The sequence below is a fragment of the Doryrhamphus excisus genome, chromosome 3, assembly GCF_030265055.1.
Source record: "Doryrhamphus excisus isolate RoL2022-K1 chromosome 3, RoL_Dexc_1.0, whole genome shotgun sequence".
Lineage (NCBI taxonomy): Eukaryota > Metazoa > Chordata > Actinopteri > Syngnathiformes > Syngnathidae > Doryrhamphus > Doryrhamphus excisus.
The window spans coordinates 25,489,629-25,514,444 of record NC_080468.1 but is presented as its reverse complement, the minus strand read 5'-3'; the positions used below and the strand labels follow the sequence as shown (position 1 = coordinate 25,514,444).

Sequence of the window (24,816 nt, the reverse complement as noted above, 5' to 3'; positions counted from 1 at the left end):
GCCAAAGTTTCAGATAATGACGTTCGTGCATTTGGAAGTGAGCTATGAAAGAAGATTCTGAACACTCAGTTTATAATATAATATATAATATAGGACTCAAGTTGCTCTCCAAAGGGTTTATTTATTCATTTATTATCAACTATACTGACAAAATTAGAAAGTGGGGTTTGGCAGTAGTCTGGAAGTCTTTGGGAACGCTTGGGAGTGTTACCAATCACAGCAGAGTGGTCTGGAGGTGGGCCGTGGGTGGAATACATTTTAGAAAATACAGCTGGAATAGGTGCAGATTCTGGATGATCTAGAAAGCTTTGATTTATCATGTGTTCACAATAGGTCCCCTTTAACAAGATAACATTTCCTTTTTTTTTTGCTGACAAGTAAAACATCCATGTTAAAAATAGCATTTGAAATATAGAATATTTTTATGCATTTTAATCCAGCCACCGTCTACTGCAGTAGACAATAATAAAAACTTGATTATTGGATAATGCTTCCAAAGTCATTAAGATGTCAAGAAATAAAGTTTCCCTACTTTTGATTAAACAATCAGTTAGCTGATTCTGCAGAACAACATATTAATGCATCACCCCCATTTTTAAATATTAAACATTTTCAAGCATAAAAATGATTAAATGACTTAAAGTTTACAGTTTAAGGCAATACAAGAACATGAACTGTACTAACCTGGCCACTAGGTGTCACTAGTAACATGTACCAGACTTGATTCAACGACACGCTTTTTTTGAGGTACTTATCTCACAACAGGCATAATAATAGTCATCAACATCACAAAAACATAACGTATTGTCGTGGCCGTACACAAGCTAAAACTCAACTCTGAATCTGATGTCACTTCCTGTGCACACACACGAGCATTCTTTTCTTTGATCATATCTACTATATTTAATAATAAAAATATAAAGGTTAAATATAGGGGTGTTATTTCATGTCTAGAGGGCTCTAATACTGGTACAAATCCAATTTACAAGTTTTCTATGCTCTAACGACAAAAATATTGAGTTGAAACATTGATTCCTGCCCTTTTGGTCGGGTCTGGACCCAATTAACAGCAATAAACGAGGGATTCCTGTACATCCAAAATAATTAAGGTTATTTTCTTGTTGTTAAAACTGTGTTCTACTGCATAAAATGTTCTTATTACGTTAAGTTAAGAAAGCTGCATTATTTCTCTAACATTACAAGGCAGACGAGTGCAATCAGAGGTGATACTCTACGTATAACAACCACGTTGCCCACACAACCAAATAAATAATAGTGGAATATCAAATTAGGGAATGCAGAAACCCAAATTGCGGATTGGATTTCAGCTTCAGCATGCGCTTGCTGTCATCTCCAATATCCCCCTGCTTTCATGTAACATAATAAATGATGAGGAAACACATGTGTCGGTATTCCGAGCGGAATATGCCACAGACTGGGTTGTTATTCCACCAGTGGCTCGCAGGTGGAGGTCCAGTCTTACAGGACCCGCTGTCCGACCACAAATGTCACAGTCCAGTGACTGCGGCGGTGTCGCTTTTCATTTTCTTGCTAGTGAAGGTCACCGAGGTCACCCCAATGTACAGTACGCTGGAAAATGCAGCAAATTCATTTCTTCCCCCTGAGGAATTCTTGGCTGCTGTTTTTCTTTCCTTGCTCGGCGGCCAGGCCAAATGAACCAGCCGGATATGAAGCCACATCTGAGGCACCCGACTGTTTTGGATTGTAATGCCAGGCCTGCCTCGATGGGCATGAGAGAGAGCGAGGATAGGGACTGTGTAGTAATAGTCAAACACTAATCAATTCCAGGACAATTCAAATAATCAGTTCCAGAGTCAAACTGTGGCCATCATATAGTATTAACACTAGAAGCATCACCATACTTCCCAGTTAAGCTCCACTCTTGTATTGCTTCTTTTCACAGCGCTTAACTTCTTCTTACACTTGTATAAAAAAATGCATTTATTAAAAACAGAAAAATATACAAACTTTTTCAGTGCTTTGGTTCTGATTTTCTACAATAAAAGCTCTGATAAAACATTCCACTGTTCTCAAATATCTTAATTTTTATTTTTCTGCACAAAATAAGATGAAAAATAAATAAACAAATCAAGAATAAAGAAAATCAATCATAAATAAATAAATATAATAATAAAACGGGCTGCACTAACATTAAACTTTCATATCAAGGAGGGGGCCTCAAACTAGTGTCCGCGTGTTTGAGACCCCTGTCCTAAAGTAACATTTCAAGCCTGCTATGGATTATATCAAGTCCCTGGCAGATTGAATTAAAAGAGCAAATACTGTATCTGTGGGCGTCCACAGATGTTGCTCTGAACTGAAACAGTCATTTCTTTTAGATGTAACAAAATTCACACGATTTCCCCCGTCAATGCTAATTGCAGGTACCACACAGCGTCGTCTGGGACATTTTTATGACTTCCTGTATGGTTTCTTGCAGGGTTTTTTTTTCTATAAAAAATGGCTCCCATCTGAAGACTGACTCACAAGGCCAGTCGACTTTATGTAAATGGTCGATATATATAAGACCGTAGACGACCACAGAAAATCCCACCGGCTACCGTTGGTAATACTTTGGGTCTAACAATAAATTGGGCTCATATGAAATTGTCATAAGATGTGATAAAAGTGCTGTACCCATATCAAACAGAAGCCCGGCTGTGCCCTGAAGTGGGGGTGGGACATTAACATTAAAGACCCCCCCACACACACATTAAACTTTCACTGAATAGCAGTGTAGGAAGTGAACTTAAAGGACAGCCTCAGTCGCAGGATGAGCGGGTGTCAGAGGGCACCAGCAGATGAGACGTAGAGTCTGTGAGCTGGCTTTTGTGGTTGGTCTGAATCCCACCACCACCCCCCTGCCCCCCAGACAACCCACAACCTCACCCCAGAGAGGGGACATCAAGGGATCCAACAGATGCTATTTGAAAGTGCAAAATAACTGGACAAAGATTGTACTCGAATGAGCCAAACAAGAACATTACAATACAGACCTCAAACTCCTTCCCAGTAGATACCATCCTAGCATATGGAAATTACCAGGGATGGCTTGAAGTTAGCAAAACTATTTTCAGGTACTTATTGATCGTTAAAAGGAAGCCATATTACCACAAATGAAAACATCAGAAGCATGTGATTTTTTGGGTTGTTATCAGTGGTTTTTACATTGCTTTTGTGTGAAAACAGCTAAAGCATTGATAAAAAAAAAGCTAAGAGTGTAATTTTGGATTAAATCTATAATACAGATTGAACAATAGGCAATGAAACCACCCGCTAAACACGAAAAAAAAAACACAAGAAGGTGTTTTCCAATGGCTCAAAACAGCGATAATAATACTTAAAATTATAACAATATTACTCAAAAATGAATAATTCTATAATAAATGGAATAAATATAAAATGACGCAATAAAACAAAAGATGTCCTGGCTGGTCCACTGTCTAAGTTGACCTTCTGCATAACGTAAACATATTATCATTACATGTAATATTATACAATTAGACACTATGATTAGGGCTGTAAAATCATTTTTTTTACTTTACATCAAATTAATCATGATTAATCACCATTTGCCACTGTGTGTTTACTGTATTTTATGAACAGAAAATGAAATGACAACACATATTTATATATATTTGTATGTATTAACATCTAAACGAACTCATTCATTCATTCATTTTCTACCGCTTTTTCCTCACGAGGGTCACGGGGGTGCTGGAGCCTATCCCAGCTGTCTTGGGGCACGAGGCAGGGTACACCCCGGACTGGTGGCCAGCCAATCACAGGGCACATATAGACAAACAACCATTCACACTCACATTCATACCTATGGACAATTTGGAGTCGCCAATTAACCTAGCATGTTTTTGGAATGTGGGAGGAAACCGGAGTACCCAGAGAAAACCCATGCATGCACGGGGAGAACATGCAAACTCCACACAGAGATGGCTGAGGGTGGAATTGAACCCCGGTCTCCTAGCTGTGAGGTCTGTGCGCTAACCCCTAGACCACCGTGCCGCCTAAAACGACGCAATAAAACAAAAAATGTTTGCACAATGTCACATCGCAAACAAAGATGTCCTGGCTGGTCCACTGTCTAAGTTGACCTTCTGCATATTGTAAACATATTATCATTACATGTAATATTATACAATTAGACACTATTATTAGGGCTGTAATTTTCTTTTTACTTTACATCTAATTAATCATGATTAATCACCATTTGCCACTGTGTGTTTACTGTATTTTATGAACAGTAAATGAAATGACAACACATATGTATACATATTTGTATGTGTTAACACCTCTAAATGAACACTTGTCTGAAAATCACACTGTAAACATGTTATTGGAAGCAACGAGGGGGTGTGTTCAAAGACAGCGGGTCATTTAAGTTGAATGCACGCACAATTACAGTATATCTTGTGATGTTCGCAGTGTCCCTGAATGTACAAAATGTGGACACCCAAGAAAGGGATGTGGAGTCACCATTTTCTAATATTACAAGCTTGCATTTTCATACTATGCACAATTTTGAACCCAAATTATGACTTATTGTGGCTTTAATTAGCCCCCCACAAAAGGAACCGGGCTTTCAACTTCCTTTCTGTACTGAAAAAGCCAACGGAAAACGTTAGGGACACGTGAGAAGAAGCGGGGGGACTTCTCCATTCAGAGAATGCCCTCAGGTTGACATGCAAGGATAAAAGAAGGAAAAGTGTGCCAGCCTTTTTTCAAAAAGATTCACTGCCGCTCCTTTCAGCCGCTCCATCCGCATCCATAGACTAACAACATAAAAAGAGGAAAAAAAAGGTACATCTGCGCTATTTCTAGCTTTTTGCCCTCCATAATGAACCTTCACATCGAGAACCACTCGTGATGAGTCATCAGGATGATCCAATCTGAAGGCTTTTCATGCTTTAAAATGAGTCGCTATATTCCAATCAAAAGTCTAATTGCACTGCAAACTTTTCCAGGCCTCCTAACGTCTAACCAGAAGCACCTGGAAGTCTGCTCAGCGTTCCCCACCACTCACTAATTAGGGCACAACCAAAGAAACCGCACAGACGCTTTAATTCAAAAGAAGCTGACACTTATTAATTCTGTGCATGGACTGTAACTGTAGCTGGAGCCCCTGTGGGATTACACGCCTTGTCTTATACACTTTGGCCACTAGGGGGAGACAAGGCTGGATCTATTTTAGCAGGAAATTATTTTATGTTGATATATAACATTCGCAGTCAACATTTTCACCAATAACGGAACACTAAGTGGAGACTACCTAAAGTGAAGATATGTTTGCTCAAAAGTATGGATGATTACCTGCCAAAAAAAGCGTGGGGACACAGGATCTGCCCCGTTATGATGCAAAGTTTTGTACTTTGCATAGGCATAATAATTATCGTAATAATAAACACATTATAATCAAAGTTTATCTTGTCAACAGAACACAACACTCGCCACCAAAGGGAAGTCTACTACTTAATCCATCAACAATGGTGGATGATGACGTTGAAAAGGTCGAATTTTATGCACAGTAACGGCCACTAGAGGGCAGTCTGCCATAGATGCAATTAAACACAGAGAAGTAGGAGTATTTTCGGTTTTTTTTTTAGCTGTAGTGCACAACGGTTGCCACCAGAGGGCAGTCTGCAGTTAAGGGTACTTTTTTGTGTAATCATTTCAACAGAGCGTTTGATGAAAACGTTAAGTTTCAAACTATATTTGTAGTGCACAAGAGCCGCCACTAGAGGGCAGTGTTCTACAGAAGTATTTAAACGAATGGAAATGGAAATCTGTGCAATCGTATCAATCGGAAAATAATTATGTAGTGCACAAAAACCGCCACCAGGGGGCAGTCAGCAGCCACAATGCTAGCAATGCTAATAACACACATTTCCCGCACATGTGTATCATCTTGTTTTTCGTTAATTACACACTGCTGTCAATGTGATACACAACCAAAACAAAACATTTGTCCACACACATCAGAGGTGCCTAAAATCTGCATTCACGGTGTGCTTTTAAGCTTATTTTTAGCCTCCAAACATCTAGTATAAGCTGTCAATCAACATGCCAGGACTTGAATGAAGTGAATCATGACTACAACTTCAAAAAAAAAAGAAGAAACATACACCAATGCCATCTCATGTGTCTGCTTTTCAATCCAACAACATGCCACTCAGCGCCTCTATGTATAGAAGGGCCGCTGTTGTTCAAATGTTAACTGTCAGCTGCCTGCATCCATCAGAGTGCACCAATGTGTCATTGAATGCAGCACAAGTCTTACCTGGAGGGCAGTTGCATTCAGGTGATGCTTGTCTGGCCGTCCTGATCTTGGCAAATTGCTCATAAGAACGCTGTGTGGGGTTCAATGAAGAGGTGATGTCAGCATGGTTTGATTGACATGTGCATTGATTCATACAGGGGATGAGGTGGGGGGGGTTACCTGGGTGAACATCTGGTTGAGTTTCTGCTCAATCAATGCGTCCAGATCAGCAGGGGCGCGCGTAAAGGTGTCCGCGCCATGCTCCAAGCCCACCAGCCGGCGCCTGACGTCGGCGGCGTGGATGCTGAGCACGATGCAGAAGGCGACGGACGCCACGGAGCACACCGACGGGATGGCGCTCAGGGCCGCCTCTGCTGCACGACTCCTTTTCCGTGGGTCCACTTTGGTGTCCATGTTCCCCGCGGATGCTCCTCTCTCCCCCTCCAGCTCCATTGGAATAACCGGTGCAGCTTCAATGACGTGCAACCTTTTTTTTCCTGCAGTGAGGCGTTCACTTGCTGCAAAACTTGTTGCTCAGAGAAAGGGGTTGAGGAATTGCGTGGAAGTGAAGGCAGCGTGGGCACTCGGAGGTTTTCCACGCATACACACCCCCCACCCTCCCTTTGCAACCTCGTTATGGCAACAACACGCCCCCAAACTCCTGCGCTGCACAATTCCATCGTGCTGCTTTGTAATAAAATAAAATAAATAAAAGTAGCATTTAAATGTCCAACTTAAAAAAAAAAGCTCACCATTAAAGTCGAATACCATTACCCCTAACCTAATCTAACAGTTGCATTAAAAAACGGCATTTAGGACAACATTTTTGTGGCATGTCAAGAGCATCGACGATAGAAATAAATAACGATTACGTTATCCACGTTTTAAATCTACTCGGGAAAATGTCGCCATCTAGTGGACATTATGAGTAGAGCAATGCTCTTTACTGCACATTATATCTTAAAAAGGGACATACGCTTCTTTAACAAGCTGAGGGTGAAATGCTACATAACATGTTACCATTTAACAACACAATTAAAGATACAGATGATTGCAATGGTTATAAAGAAAATCCGTCAGAATTTGTGCAAAAAGGCTGCCATCAGTGGGCAGTCTGCATTTTGGGTGCAAATACTATCATGTTAAATTACATACAATACCAAAACATATCTAATACAAATGATAATGTAGGTATTCTCTAATTACTCTACATCCTAAAGTAATGTTAGTGGTAGTACTGACAGAGGGCAGGTAGGGAGTAGATGCATGTAAACGTGGGAACATTGAATTATTGTTCTGGGTAACGGGAAAAAAAATAGATAAACAAGACAGATGGTGAAAGAAAATTATTTTAAAAGTTGGCAATTTTTTAAACGTTTGTCTCCAAGTGCACACGACACACGTTATTGGAAGGCAGTCTAGTGGGTGGGCTGTGAAGGATTTGAATATATGTATGTGTCTATGAATCATGCATACACAGGTCAGGTCAGCTCTTCTGCGTCAGCAAGCAAAACACCCACCAAAAGATGTGAGCACATTTCAAAATATTTAAAAATGTTAAACAATAGGAGGAAGTCAAATTTGTGCGTGGTAGTGCTCAACACTACTATATACTCTCTAACAATGCAGTACTTATGTGTATAAAACAGTACAACTAAACAAAAACAACATATCTACAGCAAATTAACACATCACATAAATCAACTTCTACTTCTACATGGGTGATAAACAGCTAAGAGGTAAACAACACAAACTGTTATTTACAAGTACTGCAAAGCATGCTGGGTAATCAAACAGAAAAAAAATATGAGCTATGAATAATGAAACATCAATTCCACCCTCTCTGTGTGGAGTTCTCCCCGTGCGTGTGGGTTTTCTCCAGGGATTCCGGTTTCCTCCCACATTCCAAAAACATGCTATGTTAATTGGAGACTCCAAATTGAATGTGAGTGTGAATGGTTGTTTGTCTATATGTGCCCTGTGATTGATTGGCTGGCGACCAATCCAGGATGTACCCCGCCTCTTGCCCAAAGACAGCTGGGATAGGCTTCAGCACCCCTGTGACCCTTGTGAGGAAAAGCGGTAGAATAAGAATGAATGAATAATGAAACATTGGATATCAAGAGTATGTTACGTCCTTGTTTACGTCCATGATGACGACCTCCACATATTTTGCAATTAGCAAAAATTAGACAACATGGCAAAATGTTACGAGACAGAGTACAAGCCACCTAGCATGTCTTGCGGCAGAACTATGGGTGGAATTTTGGCATGGGTAATTTGCGTGGTGCAGTAGGTAGGTTAAAATTGTGCATCACGGGTTTGAAAACGTGTTGTGTTGTTTGGAGATTGCATCTGACTGTTTCCTGTATGGGCTGCACGGTGCTCGTGGTGGTTAGCGCGTAGGCCACACATGGTTTGATTCCATAGGTATGAATGTGAGTGAATGGTTATCTATATATATATAAATATATATTCCTTTATGACTAACGTAGCACAACAGCTATGTGTCATGGACAGCTCTGATGTTAAAGGTTAAAAAAAAAGGACACAGCTGGTGGATCAGATTAAGATTCTCATATAAAATTCTTATATAAAATACAAACATTAATGTTTATCCATAACATTAAATATTTAATATTTTTTCCCTCAACTCATCATTTTTTAATGAATTTTCTGTTTTAAATTTTAGTGCATTGTTTTGCACACTACAATAATCAATTCTCCATTTGCGCATATTATTAATCAAAATGCTTGTTTCCTTTAATGCATACTCCAGACATGCACCTTTTTAATGATTAATTAAATAGCCTTGCTGTAAAATTACATTAAAAAAAACAAATTTTGTGACATCTCCACTGGGGGAATCATAATCACAGAAATCTATCATGTTCGATACAGACCACTGCCATAGGAAAAACCTGCTGGCGTGTAAAAGTAGAGCAATCAGTCATCTTGGAAGCGAATGTGCTTATGAGCCTCCTTTGCCCGAGCCATGATGATCTTCTCCGCTTTGGATATGAGCTGAAATGAAAGCGTAAAGTTTAAAGTGCGCATTGGCTACAGTGTTCAAAGTGGATCGTGTCATCTCACTTTCTCTATGCCCCTCTTCTTATCCCTGGGACGGTTCAGTCGGCCCTGACGATCCACAAGGATCTTCTGCCAGTACCTTTGTTCGTGGTCACCTTTGGCAACAATCCACATTTGTGTCCTGTCAACAAATGTCCATGGAATAGAAGAAAATATGTTTCCCACCTGAGAGGATCTCCAGTTGCCAACTATGTTCTCTCTGCAGGTCAGCCCCGGCATCGCTGACGGCCTGTGCTTCCTCCGAGCTGTGGAAGCGCACAAAGCCCTCGGCATCTCCTTCCAGGACGTCCACATAAGCAACAGGGGAGATTTTGGAAAGCGTATCCTACGTGGAAGGTAAAAGTCGGCAATGCAAACGTTGCAAGTAAAACCACAGTAAAAAAAACAAAACAATTTCTTTGCAGCCTACTTCAACAACAAACTAAAATACACAGATTTTCTCGAAACGGAGAAAGTTCAGCACAGTTGCTTCACTTCAAAGGAGTGGCCGTCCTGTGAAGATGACTGCAAGAGCACAGCAGAGAATTCTCAGTGAGGTAAAAAAAAGAACCTTTAAGTGTCAACTGAAGACATGCTGACATCTTTGTTGACAAATCTACCAAACAAAGGAGGAAGCCATTGCTGCACATTTGAAGTTTGCTAAAGAGCATTTTGATGTTCCACAGCACTACTGACAAAATATTCTATGGACAGAAGGAATTAAAGTTGAATTGTTTGGTAGGAATACACATCATTTGTGGAGGAAAAAAATGGCACAGCACACAACTTCAAAACCTTATCCCAACTGTGGACTCTGATGGAGGGAGCACAATGGTATGGGCATGCCTCGTAAATGAAAACGCTATAATCAATGGGAAATTAATTAATTTTATAATCAAATATTTATACTGATAGACTTTGCTGAAGAACCAAAGGTTGAAGCTCAAAAGAGGATGGTTGGATAAAGTATGACAATGATCCAAATACAGAAGCAAATCAACAGAATGGCTTCAGAAGAAGAAAGTATGTGTTCGAGTGGCCCAGTCGTGACCTTAAGAGACATATTCACACCAGACATCCCAGGAATCTTGCTGAAGTGCAACAGTTTTGGCAACAATGTAGTTCCTAAATTCATCCTGATGGTTGTCTGTGTGTGTATGTGTCTGATCTGCAACTACAGAAAACGTTTGGTTGAGGTTATTGCTGCCAAAGCAATTATTGCTCCAACCAGTTATTAAAAAGGGTTCACTTTCCTCCCTGCCCTGTGAATGTTTACGTGTTATTTTCAATGAAAATGTAAAAGCATTTGTTTGGGCGGTATTAGTTTAAGCAGACTGTTTTGTTTATTCTTAGATGAGACTAAATTTTAAAACCAATTCATGTTGAAATGTAAGTTTGAAATGGTTCACATACATTTCCCTTCCACTGTGTATATGCAAGACATCCTGGCTTAAAAACAGTACTCTACCTTGATCATCTTCCTCCCAGGAAGCGCCTTGTTGTCTGTAATCTTTACGATGACGCCGCTGGTGAACTGGGGACCCTGACTCGCAGCCTCCACTGTACGAAAGGCAAGAAATGCAACTTTATTGTCATGTATCCACTGGTTGAAATTGAAGTGAAGCCGGTGCTTGATGACTTACTCGTCTCAATCCGAGTCTCGCCTTCGCCCCCTGTCGCTGTGCAGCGATCTTCGCCGTCCAGCTCTGTCATGCGTTTCTTCAAAGATGACATGCTGCATTTTTGGAGCCTCAGGTACTCCGCTTTGAGGTCAAGCCACACTTTCCTGAAAAGATAAACCAAAGGTTTCTGTGTAACATAAACATGATATCATTTAGCTCATATCACTCGGACTCGTACTTGGATAGCACTCTGAGTGGAATGACCTCCTCTTCAATTTTCAGCTTTTCCTTATGTTTCTTTTTTCTCTTGCGCTTCACTTTGACCAGAGAGTCGTCTTGGTTTTCTTTGCCATCCTCCACGCCCCTCTTGCCTTCCATAGGAGCATCTATAATGCACAAAGTTGACATTTTCAAACACCTACTACCGTAAATTTTATATAATTAAAAAAAACCTCATGTGGCAAGTAAGTACACAACAGAGGATGGTGCCAATTTTCAATTAATGGGGATCAATGAAGCAAGAATCAAAGAACTTTTGATTAGCTAAGACAAATTATGTACTTTTCTTTTCATTGCAATCTACCAGCTATTGTCTTTTGAAAAGAGGCATTGAAAAGGTGGTGTCATCTTATATTCTGGGTCAATAGTGCATTTGTGTATTATACAAACTCACTGCTTCCTGAGGCGTCGTCATCTTTCTTCCTCATCTTGGAGGGCACTTCCGTTTCTGATTCGTCCGCTGAGTGCGAACGTCGTCTTTTTTTCTCTGATATTTCACCGGCATCTGAGTGCTGCTTCTTTTTCTTCTTCTTCAGCTGCTGCTGACCCGTCAAATCAGCTTCCATCGGCAGCACTTTGGTATCTTCAGCCGGCGTCTCCACCTTCCTTTTCTTCTTCTTGCGTTTTTTCTTCTCCTCTTCAGCTCCACCTGCAGATATTGTGCAAAGAAATAAGGAAAATTGCTTTTGTTTGACAACTAAGAGGTCGTACCAGAAGGTGGATTGTCTGGTGGTAGCTGAAGTGCCTTCCCGTGTAGCGTCTTGGGAAAAATTCCAGCCTTCCTAGGCGCATCTTCAGGAGGGTTGTTCAGCATCTTAATTGAAAACATTTGTCCGTGTTAAATAGTGTCAAATATCAGCCAGGAAAACATATTAAATGATCACCTCAATGGCTTCATTTGCTTGTTCAGACGACTCAAACTCCACAAAGGCGAAACCCTTGGAGTGTCCGCTGCTTTTGTACCTTGGGATGCTCACATAAAGAACATTTCCGCATTTAGAGAAGACCTTCTCGATCCAGCTGTGAGTCACATCTTTGGGCAGAAGTTCCTTATTAAAAGAAATGTGGGTGAAAACATTAAATAAAAAAAATTAATTCATATTAATTTATGTTATATTTGTATATAAAAGGCTTAGCACATGGAGAATGGATGGATATTCACATAAACATCTTCCTGATATCAATGAGTCATATTTACTAGCCATTGAAACTTCCATGTTTGCATGTTCTCCCCGTGCATGCGTGGGTTTTCTCCGGGTACTCCGGTTTCCTCCCACATTCCAAAAACAAGCTAGGTTAATTGGCGACTCCAAATTGTCCATAGGTATGAATGTGAGTCTGAATGTTTGTTTGTATATGTGGCCTGTGATTGACTGGCGACCAGTCCAGGGTGTACCCCGTCTCTCGCACGAAGACAGCTGGGATAGGCTCCAGCACCTCCCGCGGCCCTCGTGAGGATAAGCGGTAGAAAATGAATGACTGAATGAATTAAACTTCCTGCAGCCACTGAGTATTTGCAAAATATATCGGCCGGGCTCTATAGTTGTTCGCGCTCACTCTCAGGAAAACACCGCCCCTACTATTTTGGCAATTTTAAGTCACAGGGCCACCTCACTCCAAACACCATGACAGAATAAAGACACCATCAAGAGGGCCGATTTAAAACAAAATTACAAATGAGGTATAAACAAAAAAAACACACAAAAAAATACTATGGAATAACAATTAAAAACAGCACATTTAAAAAAAAAACTATTTGTGGAAAACATACAATTATGAATACTGAAAAAATAGGGGCTATAACAACTATTAGAAATATACAAAATACAGAACATAAAAACAAAATGCTTACCACATAGACTGTGCGGCTGTCCACGTCATTTGGTAAATCCCCAATCGGTTTCTGCCGCCTTACTTTATCACCCTCTAAATTAACCTGAAACACAATAAAGGACCAAAAACATTTCTACCACAGTCCATTTAGGCAGCAAACAGAACACCATGAAAGAAACAATGGATCTATTAAGAATAAGGTCTGCATTGTGTTTTTTTTTAATAATTAGGAATACTATACAGTGGTATCTTTGTTTAATTTATCAATGTGTTCCATAAGGTCTGTCCAAAACCAAATCTCTACAAAACCTGGGGTGTATGAAAACTGAGGTACCATTGTATTTGTTTCTTTTCTCTTCTATACTTATAAGTTCACAAGTGACCTGTACACAGGGTGTACTGTACACAGGGAGTACTGTAAATTGGTAAATCTACAATCAGAAGCTCTCTTCTTACTTTACCGCCCTCTAAATCACCCTAAAATACAAATTAAGAACAAAAACATTTTCGACCACAGCCCGCTGAGGCAGAAAATAACAGTAGTTCCTCATATAGCTGCCTGGGAAGTATATTTACTCCACGACAGAAAGTACAGGCCGCACGGTGAACAAGTGGTTAGCACATTAGGCACACAGTGGAGAAGCCCTGGGCTCCAATTATTAGACACAATTATTTATGTTTCACTTCTACATATCTGTAATAGATATTTGAAAATAAACCTGCATCATAGTAAATCTCCAATCAGAAGCTGTCTTACATTTATTGCTTTCTAAATTAACCAAAAATACTATGTCACATTTACCAAGGAGTGTTATGGAAGCATTCCCATTTACCTGGACCACGGATGAGTTTTTCAGCGCCCTGGCGATGAGCTTGGTGTCACTTGTCAGCTTCTTCATGCGATTGAAGCTTGCCAGCACACATAAGTCAACATCTAGAACACATAGCAGACGTTTCTGGATCATACGAACATTTAAGACGAATTTAGTGTGACTTACATCCATCTTCTGACTCCTCGATGAGCTTTTTCAAGAAGCGGTCCTTGCTTAAGTTTGCATCTCCGAACCAGAACTCCACTTGTTTCTTGACTTCACCCAAAAGTTGCTTCACCCTGGATCTTTTCTTCTTGTCCGTCTCATTGGTTTTACTTCTGGGCTCCGCACAACCTTCAACACCCCTCTGAGAGTCATCCATGCTGTATGGAAGATACCAAAAGAAGATTTAAAATCAAATATCTGGGCTCAGCAATGTTGGTGTTGATCAGTTTGCGACTTCGCGGGCTGGGGCCTTTTTAAAAAATACATAACAGTCCCTGCCCACTATACGTTTACAAACACGCAAAACACGGAATTAATACCAGAATAACCTCAACATACCCAAATTAAAGGGGACGAACGTGTCCAGTTAAAAACGTAGCATGTAAAAATTAAAGTGTTGCGCAAGTAGCCGCTAACTTCATCCTCAACTAATACATTTAATGCCGTCGAACAATATATACGTCACACATATGCGCCAGCCATGTGAGCGACGTCCGGTGGATCTTTCAAAATCAAAGACAAAAAGTGAAAATATGGCTTGTCAGTCAAAAATGTTTATACCGTAATTTAACATACCAATAAAAGCAAAATAATTGAAATGTGATTAAAGTATCATTTCATTCTTTATGGCAGGGAACGTATGACTCGGAGCCGACATGGCCCTTTAATGACTGCATCCGGGTTCTCAGATCTTAACACAGTACAATGCATGTTTGTTTTTCTGGGGACATACAAAAATACATAAATTCTGGTAAAGTTACAACAATAAAGTCGCAATATTATGTGTCATTGTGTCATAAAAAAATTAGAGAATGTAGGAAGGAAATAAACTTTCTTTTTGCTTCAGGCAAGATTTTATTCATAATGCGGCACCAGAACAGAGCAGTTGAGCACCAGCATGTTAGCATGGCTCGCCCTCACTTCCGCTTTCCTTATCCCGCCCCCTCCATATGACCAAGGCCAAAGGTCACATAAATCCCCACTTTTCATAGCTTTCATTCTGAGAATCAATGTTCAGTTTTTACAAAGGGCGAGCATGGAATGTAATTACGTAGCATGTTTATTTTTATTTTTCGTTTCTCAGCCTCATCTCCATGTGCATTCTCCACAGATGTTAGTGACAGCAGTGCTGTTTTCTTCAACGATAGCTTAACTGCTGCCATTGTCATTTTGTGGTCAAATTAAATTAATATTAATTTTATGTTATCTTATTTGTTTGGATTTTCTGTTACCATTCAAAGAAAACACAGTATGTTATAAAAGGAATGTGCTTCTTTTTATTACATATATAAAAAACACGACTTGACCAGCAGAGGGAGCCCTCTGCATGTACACACAACAAGTACAACCAGCTGTAAGGACATGAAAATATTTAAAAACCCAACCATGTATTTATTTACAAAACTATACACAAAACACATGGAAAATAAATAATGAAAACAAAAATACATATCTACACAAAGTAAGCGTATACATTATATGATGCTTTCTTCTCTTAAATCACACATAAACAAAAAGCCAAGTAGTCTAACATTGCCCATAGAAATAAATAGAGAACATAATATATAACATTGCTGCTTTAATAGGCCTGATTTTTTTCCTTTAATTTGTCAATATTTGACATATTTTTAAGGGGATTATTGCAGCTAGGTGTTATTACCAGGTGACTAAACGTGCAAAAGCATACAAAGTGGTTAAGTGGATGTGGGCAAATATCACCATGAAACACATAAAAAAGTAACTTAACCATAAGTCCTGTTCTTAACAAAAACTTAAGGAGTGCAAAACAATGGTCTTTTTTTTTTTTAATCCTCATCATATCCCCTGAATTAGTGCAAGCCCAGCAGGACTATGTTAAAATGTCAGTCAAACCAACTTCCCTACAATTTCATGTTTTTCTTTCATTAAGTATGGGATGATTATACACAAAAAAAAAGAAATACATTGGCCTTCAAAGGCAACTTTGAATGAACACCCAACTGTGTAACTGTTTTGATAAGGAGTAGCGGGAAAACGGGTCAAAACAGCGGCGTTTTAAACTAAGTGAGTCGCTTTGTCGCTTTGCTTATCAAGTCAATATTGTGTGTGAAAGGACAGACAAGTGCTCAAAATGACTAAATGGTCCATGAGTGTGTTAAACTGTGATCACATGACAAATTAAATATGTACTGTAAATACAGTGGCCATCAAGAATGACTTGACTTACCACATAGACTAACCCACATTATGTGAAGGGACAGAAAAATACACAGGGTGGCCACATGGTTGACTTTGAGCGCTACCTGTAGTGGGAACTTTGCTGGCTTTACAGGATCATAAAAACTGCGTAAATACGATGGCCTTTGAAGGTCTGTATTTTCAGGCAAAGTTAGTGACTTGGCTGATAAAACTGATATTATGTGTGAATTGACAGACAAATACGCAAAGTGATACCATTTGGTAGAAATAAAGTGACCTTTAGGGTGAGCCGGTGAATGCTTTATAATGTGCTTTGATAATGTGTGTGAATGGACCAAAACTGTTATCATATTCCTTTTGCTTTGCTGATCAAACTCATATTTGTTTGTGAATGGACAAACTGACAACAATGGATAAATGTGGTTGTGCAACTGATAATTAGTTTTGACACGTGCTAATGGGAAATTCAGCAGTCTTAAAAATGTTAAAAAAGGCTGCGTTTTAAGCCAGGGCCATTTGATATTGCGTGTGAATGGACCAACAATCTGAGCACTCAGATTGGAGTTACCCAAAAATGCAATGACACTTTTCCAGTGGTTCATGCATGGGTTCAGAGATGAAAGGTCCTCACCGGACCTTCTCAGCGTCCACTGAGCAGGAATGTCCATAATCCTCGCATCCCCACGTCCCTCAAGAGTTGAGGCATGACTGACAGCAGCGACTCTTAAATTGAGGCAGTGTGCACAGCTCCAACTGTCGAACCTTCTCGCAGTACCTGGTGCTGTCTCTGCACTCGCCGGCTAAAGCAATGAAAGCATCCATTACAGTAATGATACCTCTCTAAAATGTCAATAAAATGTTCTTACCTCTGCCACAAGAGGAGAGATTGCAGCGCTGCCAGCTGGGAGGACGAGGCTTCCATAAGCACTGATGCTCCAGAGTCGGCCTTCCAGTCGCCTGTTGCGTGCAGACGACCCGGCGCGACTGGAAACCGTGCCGCCCGCAGGTAGCAGTGCACTGGGTCCACGGCCCGACTCGCCAGTGGAGGGCGCAGGCATCTGTGGAACAATTCCTAGTGGAACTGGGCCTGTACAGCAACACACATAGAACAAAAATGAGAAACACACTAAAAATGTAAAAAACAGGAGGACATTGAGTCTTAGAGATGTTATGTTTACAGTTGAAGACCGCTGCACATCCTGTAGGCCACTTTGGTGCCATTTGAGTCTTGGCAGTAAACACGACGATGCTGTGCAGCCAAACTGGGACCCACACACTGACTGTTACACTGAAAGCAAAAAATTAAAAACAGCTTTAGCACAAATATAATTGGATTACATTAAAAAAAACATATGATCTTTGAAATATACTACAACAGCTTTTTTTCACTTACTGTGAAATTAAATTTTCAACTCCTATTGGCACATGTTTGTATATTTTTCATGTATAGTGCTTAAGTGTTAAGTACCTGACTGATGAATTTAGTATGTGAATGGACAGAGTGTGTGGCTTTGCTTACACTATCGAATTGGCATTGTGTGTGAATGGCCAGACAAATACGTAAGGCGAGAAATACTGCAATTATACATCAAGTTGTTTGGTTTACTCCAGCTTTGTCAAACAAGAGCTGCAAATACCATGGCCTTTAATGGTGAAAAGATACATTTTAAGCTAAAATATTACCTGAATAAATTGATATTATTATTGATTATAGAGCATTACCAGTCCCCAGGCGGTTGTAGCCCAACTGGCACAGGGTAGAATGTTACATATCCTGGTATCAGGAGGTCTCCGCCCCACACCAAAGCAATGGTGGTTCTCCATCTCCCTCAACTTGTCCTCGGGACCCCTCATGCAGCGGACACGTCTGGTCTGGGAACCTCCACCACAGCTGGCCGAACATGGCTCCCAAGGGTCCACACGCCACCTAAATAGAGAGCACCGTAGTTTCATGCAGGATTAAGATTTTCATTTTCAAGTAAATTGTTTCAGAGGCGGGTGACAGATTTTCTGTCAAAGATCAGCAAAAAGGTCCTTTGTGTGACGGGAGAGTTGCTGCTGTTTTTAAGGGGTAGCAACTACAGAAGGCAATTATAAAAGGAGCGCTCTGAGAGTTCAAAAGCTTGTGCATATTGCCGTGGCAACTCCAAACTGAAATTACAAACGTGTACCTGGCAAGCAACGAAACATACAATCGTAATTAAAGGTCAAACATAAGTGGCAAGTACAAAATTATGACATTTTGGCAGGTCTGCAACTGAGCGTCTTGAAGCTTTGATGGCCCACATATTTTGGGGCGGCCCTCTGGGTTAAGAATTGCTGTTCTATATCACAGGAGTTCTCTGTTGCTAATAGGAATCTGTTGCAAAAAACGCAAGTCGCTCCCAAGTTTTGCGGTCTGATTTCATCGGTGGCCTGGAGTTGGACTTCAGGGTGCCAGTTGCCAGTTGTTCTGCTTTAAGAGAAAAATAAATACATTCAATAACAGCCACCAACCTGAGGAGGCAGTCTTGTCCACTGCAAAGAGACTGGTTGCTCCTATCAGAGCAAACACCTTGGACACAGTTTCTTCCCTTGCTTCCTGAAAAAGACAAAGAATAAAAAAAATAGTTCTTCCCTTGACAGCCTCCTTATCCTTTTTTTCACTCAAATTAAGCAACCCAGCAGCCTATCGTCTTTGAAAACTTCCCTTCAGAGCCGTCTAATTGTTGTCATATGGGTGAGAAAAGTGCCAGAACGTAAGAACGTAAGTGGTGGTGGATGAGGCTTTGATGGCGATCCAGAAAGGTCATGCTTGGAGGAGAGAGCGGAACTCTGAAGGGGACTACACATTCCCTAATGCTGACCGAGACAGACTAGCCATTGCACTGCAATGACTTCCTGGAATCTCCAAGCCAACAAAACTGGCCCAAAAATGGCTTGTTGTTGGGGTTGTACCAGCAAAAGTAATGTTTTGGTACAGTTGATACTTGATTTTGACAGCCTGGGAACATACCCGAATCTTTTTGGTCGAGGAAAAATGTGCCTTGATGTCTAAGAAGGCGAGTGAGAAAACAGGCCTCTGCAGCAAAATGGGGACTGGGTGGCTAACACAACTAACACGAGTGTTGTATTTTTTGTTTATTTATCCTAGAGGAGATGGAACAACAGTGAGCAAACAGGCCACCACAGCCAAGTGGAGACTGAAGTATAATGCTGTATCTGTCTTTATTTTTGTTATTTATTTGAGAGGACATAGTAGGCATCATGAAAATGATGGTTTATAGTCTAATAAGTATACCAAAGAGGTACAGTAGGATAAGCTTCTTACCTGTAACCTGCAACCAAGATGAGAGCGACGATGATCCGAGGCGGTTCCTGGCAGTGCAGGTGTAGAGTCCCTCATCCGCCCGGTTTGGAGACTGGATCCTAAGTGAGCCAGTCGGCAACAGGTCTATTCTGCAAAGACCAGATCTCTGCTCAATCCAATAATGATGCTTCTTTTTGTTAATGTCGTCTTAATTATCCATACCTGCTGTTATAGTGCAGCTGTTTTCCATTTTTCATCCAACTCAGGAAAGGTTTCGGGTACCCGAGAGTTTCACACTTCATTTCTAAAGTGGCAACAGGCTTCCGGAGCAAAACAGGAGATCCTATGTGGACTACAACATCGGAAGAAGTCACCATTCCAACTTTCCTGGATCTCTGAATGATGACAGGGATTCTGGATCTGGTTGAGTGTGTTTTTCGAAGGGGAATCTGCGGATGGTGTAAAGGGGACCCATTGGTTTCATAGTGGGACAGCTGACTGACTAATTGACCAATGAGTTGCTCCCCTTGTTGTCTTCTCAGGTTCTCCTCAAGCTTCTGGCTATCAAGAATGAGGACATTTGGAATGGAAAGATCATCTTCCGACGCGGATTTGACTTGGAGCAAATGCTCAACAAAACGGTCATATGGGTGTGTTTCCTCTGTAACGGACGTCTTTCGCTTGTTGCCAATGACCTGCATGACTAAATGTTCCTGAGCTTGGCCTGCCACACATGTATACGTCCCGGTGTCAGATTCTCCAATTTGTTGGATCTTCACTAATCCCACAGAGGTGACGGACAGTTGCGGGAGACTCAGCATGGGTTTCCCGTCTTTCAACCATCGTATGTTCCCCTTATGGATGTGGCGGGTAGGACAACGAAGGAGGACAGTGGTCCAGGGGAGTAGATAGGCACTCCCACCCACTACCAAATGGACCTTCTTGCTCTTCCTCCATTGAATATAGACATTCCTCTGGGCCAGTATGGTGGGTCCGGGCTTCAGGGAATCTGTGAACAAAGATTTTGGTCAGTGTCAACACAATCTTTGAAAACGCAAGCATTAGGAGTCGTCACTTACTCTTGCAGAGGCTGAGAGAACAAGGTCGGACCCTGCTGGGCCGCGCCAGAGAGGAGCAGTTGTTTGAATCGATGGTCTGATATCGTCCATCCTCGCCTTGTTTCCTGCAGACAGCCTCCAGCCTTTGGATACCATTTCCACAAGTCACCGAACACTAGACAAAGACATAAGTAGTCATTTATTCAAGAAAACCGGCCACTGTAGTAAAGTGAATACTGTGGAGTACTACAGTAAACCTCGGATATATCGGACTCGGATATATCGGAAATTCGCTCACAACGGACAGATAAAAAAGAACCAATTTTTCTGTAATGCATTTCCAATAAAAATTCATTGCATATATCAGATTTTTTATAACGGATTTAGCCTATTTCGGACAAAATCTCCAGTCCCGTTCCAATGCATTTCCATTAAATTTCCCTCGCATATATCGGATGGCCGCATCGTGGCGCTCCGATTCGCCGAATCGTGACAGGCCGCTATACGACGTCATTTGCAGCGTTTGCAGCGTTGCCTGCGCGTCCAGGTACATTGGAAACATAGTCAAGGAAGTGCCTTTTTATAACGGATAAAATCCGATTTACACATATACCGGATATAAATCCGATATACATACATATGTGTAAAACGGACATTTTCCGGTATACGCATATAACAGATTTCGCTTATATCGGACAAAACCAGTGGGAACAATTGAATCCAATATATCCGAGGTTTACTGTAATATAGCGCATGTGTGCTAACTTCTGTTATTTATTCAGGAGGAGAATAAGGCCCATAAGAAAACGGGTTGCTGCAGCCAAGTGGAGACTGTAGACTATAACTTAACGACTGTACAGGAGCAAAGTAAACCAACATTAGCATATGTTCACTTTTTTCTATGTATTTGAGAGAATACTGAAGGCATCAAAAAAATGGTCTACGACAGTGTGGAGACTGTGGACTAATCCTGCACAGGATTATACTCTGTCTCTCTGTATTAGTTATTTACTGGAGAGGAACAAGAAAATGCATCCAAGACTGGAAATTTCTTCAGCAACTATAAATAATACCTGGCAATGCTAATAGGGAGTAGAACCATGTCAAGCTGTGCAGGAGCCGTTCAATGGAAAAGGAGCATTACTAGGCTATGCTATGATATGTAGACAAAGCCTACCTGGGACCAGCTAGTGACCCACTGAGGTGGACACTGCTGCTGAGTACATGTCCTCTGATTAGCTGGACTCTTGGATGGACAAAAAGTGTCAGGCAGTTCCAGGATGCTACCATCAGCCAGGCGCTGTTTGCACTGAACCAGCCTCCTCTGAAGTCCATTACCGCAGCTACCAGAGCACTGCCCCCAGTCCTGCGCTTCCCACATGGGAGGGCAGTCAAAACGGTTGCAGGCTTGGATGGGGTTTGGTTTGGGGTCATGGCAGTCATCATTCCTCAAAATCTCAGTGCTGTTGCTGTCCCGTGAGGGCTGGTGCGTACACGCCACAGTGCGGGACATCAGGCCAACACCGCAGGAAGCGGAACAGGAGCTCCACTGCCCGGTTTCCCACCTATGAAGACCAAATGTTAGCGTTACACGGCATAAAAAATAGGAATAATTCAACTGTTTGTATGACAACTGGCACTGCTTCTTTGTACAGTTTATTGCTCTTTCTTAAAAATTGCAGCCTATTTTTTGGATGTAAAAATTGGGTATCTAAACCAGAGTAAGAAAATATATACTTTTTGTTTTATGGGGCGCTACAGACCCACGTCACGTTCACTGCTCATTTGACAGCTGTTTCATTAACACAGCAGTTAGATATTGGATTCTCAATATTAATCTAATTATATCTATCAAATAATGATGGGTGTTTCTATCCAGTTTTGAGATGTGGCAGGGTTTGTTGGTGGGCCGGAGCTGACCCTCAACCACTGAGCAATCGCAACAGAGAAGCCTTGGTTGCGGGAGGAGGCTGCCAAATCTGACAGTTTTAGCCAAGAGAAGAAGAATGCAGATTTAATCACACAACTTGAGATTTATGGAGTATTTTATTATAGGAAACTTACTATAATGCCCCACTGGGATTCAACATCACTTTAAAAGCCCCTGAAATGAGCAGGATGGGGCCCCTTTAAAAGTTTTTAACATAAAATTTGTCATGGATGACAGGATTTTGACCAGCCAAAAAAACATCTGAAGCCTTCCATCTAGAAACCAACAACCAAAACAACTGGCAGCTACATTTCTTATAGTATCCAGTCACTTATTTATATAAGATTTTTAGCTTGTTAAACTGTACATGGATTTTATTTAGTTATTGAGTACAAATCAAACCAACAGTGTTGAATTTTGAATGGGCCCAGAGCCACGACAAACAGGAAAAGTTGGGCCTTGAGGTCAACAAGGTTAAGAACCCCTACGCTATTTGACAGGGAATACTATCCACAAAATGTATCCTAACGTGGCTCAGTGATGCCAAAGAAAACACATCCAATGTTTGTTGTGCATGAATACAAGGCTCCAGATCAGAAAAAAGCCTCCCAGCCTTTGGGTTTGTGTGATGCTCAGCAAGTCCAAGTGCTCCTCTCTTGCTGTCATTAAAAAATAAAGCCCTATTGTTATTTCCTGTCATGTCATAGAATGGGATGCAATCAGATGGATTGCATGTTTTCTCACAGTCCAGCAGATGCAGGTGTGAGATTTAAGGAGGCCTTAAGGAGGCACAGGAGATTGATGTGTACATCCCAGCTGTCATTGCACATTACAGTCTTAGCTAAGTAAATCAATGCAAGGCCAAGTCTTGAAAAATGAAAAAAAAAACCTTGTAAAATAAAATACTGAAGATGAGGAGGTGGGCTGTACGCCCTCTGAAGGAGTCATATACATGAAGGAAATAAGCTGACAAATCAAAGCCTTGCAACCTTCATCACTAAAGGGGGAGTTAGAATTACATGCTCCGACTGTATGTGCACCAACACTCTGGTTCTCCCAACCATCTGGCAGCTGCTCAAATCCAACATTTAATGCACCTGATCCAGCCACGGTGGGAGGCCCATCCTGCTGTACACTCTGGCTCTCCTGGTCATAATAGCTGTAGGTGCCCAGGAAGCCTGTACACCCATGTTGCAATTGAAGTGACTGGGCTTCACGAGGCTCGTACGATGCCCACACATGAACGGACCCAGTGAATGAAACGTACGGCAGCCTTAAATGAAGCCCACCCAGCACACATGGGTCGCATGCTGCACTCGCTATCTAAAAGCTACCAATTTTTGGCAGAGCTGAGTGTCATGAATCACTTGCTCCATAAATAAACTTATACTCCATAAACTTGCAACCCATCCGACTACTCTACTTCTTCTACGTGCTGGCTACGGGCGACAAATTTCCCCCAAATTGCGGAGCCCATGCATGTGATTTAGGTCGAAATGTAAGTCCCACTTAACCAAGAGGAATAATCCAGGTGTCAGAGACTGAACTCCAAACCGAAACAGGTAAATGTAACAAAATGCACGACAATGTTGGCAGGTCTGCACTGTGCTAATAACTGTGCATATACTAATATAAATAGCATTGGGGCTAATGACTAGCACTTAAACAACAACAAAATAGTTTTCGGTTCGAGTTTCGAGTCTAAGCTACACATTTTAACACTGAACAACATTAGCATACGGGAACATAACATTATAATTTTTTTTCTCAAACAACTACTCATTTTAATTGAAAATGACTGGATACAAATAATTTTGCTCAGTGTTTTTCACCTGGGGGGACAAGGTTGTGTTTTGCAGTCCTGAAGAAGTGGTGGAGGTCTGCGGGCACTCACACACAAGCTCTGGTCCGAAGCTGCCTCCTTGGTCTGCTTGTTCATGCAGATGACCACTGCCTCCTGCACACCTGACAACATCCGAGAACATCCGAGAACCATAAAATATGTCAAGTATCCTGCAACAACAAGGTGCCTTGAAACTAAACTTGGTCCTGTGGCATGACCTAAAAAGGCAGGAGTTACCCCTTCATCATTGCTTTCAGGTTCATTCTGGCCTGTAATGATAGCACCTGCTCAGAGTCCCAGCCATGGGTAAATGGTGACGATGAGAGTTGCTATGATACACATGTACACCAGATAAGCGAGGGAGCGGCTATAAAGTAGAGGGTTCA

At 41.2% G+C, this 24,816-nt stretch overlaps 3 protein-coding genes across 5 annotated transcripts in view; all 3 read right to left on the bottom strand.

The window, feature by feature from the left end:
• Positions 1–6,881, bottom strand: part of LOC131125512 (collagen alpha-1(XXV) chain) — a 99,611-nt gene extending 92,730 nt beyond the window's left edge. The window contains exons 1-2 of the mRNA XM_058067133.1: positions 6,473–6,881; positions 6,314–6,383 (exon numbers count right to left, since the gene is read on the bottom strand). Of these exons, the coding sequence (XP_057923116.1) occupies positions 6,314–6,383; positions 6,473–6,745 (343 nt within the window). The 5' untranslated portion in view covers positions 6,746–6,881. The remainder of the gene's footprint in view (positions 1–6,313; positions 6,384–6,472) is intronic.
• Positions 6,882–7,598: 717 nt separating this feature from the next.
• larp7 (La ribonucleoprotein 7, transcriptional regulator) lies at positions 7,599–14,631 on the bottom strand. The gene is made up of 13 exons (XM_058067017.1): positions 14,472–14,631; positions 14,094–14,290; positions 13,929–14,029; positions 13,115–13,198; positions 12,147–12,311; positions 11,974–12,076; positions 11,657–11,911; positions 11,222–11,369; positions 11,005–11,147; positions 10,830–10,921; positions 9,548–9,707; positions 9,386–9,477; positions 7,599–9,316 (listed from the first exon to the last, which is right to left on the bottom strand). Exons 2-13 carry the CDS (start codon positions 14,287–14,289, stop codon positions 9,239–9,241), a joined length of 1,617 nt encoding a protein of 538 aa, XP_057923000.1. The 5' UTR covers position 14,290; positions 14,472–14,631; the 3' UTR covers positions 7,599–9,238.
• Positions 14,632–15,373: 742 nt separating this feature from the next.
• The window catches only part of adamtsl3 (ADAMTS-like 3), a 57,448-nt gene continuing 48,005 nt past the window's right edge, over positions 15,374–24,816 (bottom strand). For all 3 annotated transcript variants that reach the window (XM_058067028.1, XM_058067029.1, XM_058067030.1), the window contains 10 exons: positions 24,420–24,552; positions 21,835–22,222; positions 20,679–20,832; positions 19,822–20,608; positions 19,621–19,748; positions 18,807–18,891; positions 18,033–18,237; positions 17,489–17,598; positions 17,177–17,397; positions 15,374–17,110 (listed from right to left, as the gene is read on the bottom strand). In XM_058067028.1, the coding sequence (XP_057923011.1) occupies positions 17,001–17,110; positions 17,177–17,397; positions 17,489–17,598; positions 18,033–18,237; positions 18,807–18,891; positions 19,621–19,748; positions 19,822–20,608; positions 20,679–20,832; positions 21,835–22,222; positions 24,420–24,552 (2,321 nt within the window). In that variant the 3' untranslated portion in view covers positions 15,374–17,000. The remainder of the gene's footprint in view (positions 17,111–17,176; positions 17,398–17,488; positions 17,599–18,032; positions 18,238–18,806; positions 18,892–19,620; positions 19,749–19,821; positions 20,609–20,678; positions 20,833–21,834; positions 22,223–24,419; positions 24,553–24,816) is intronic.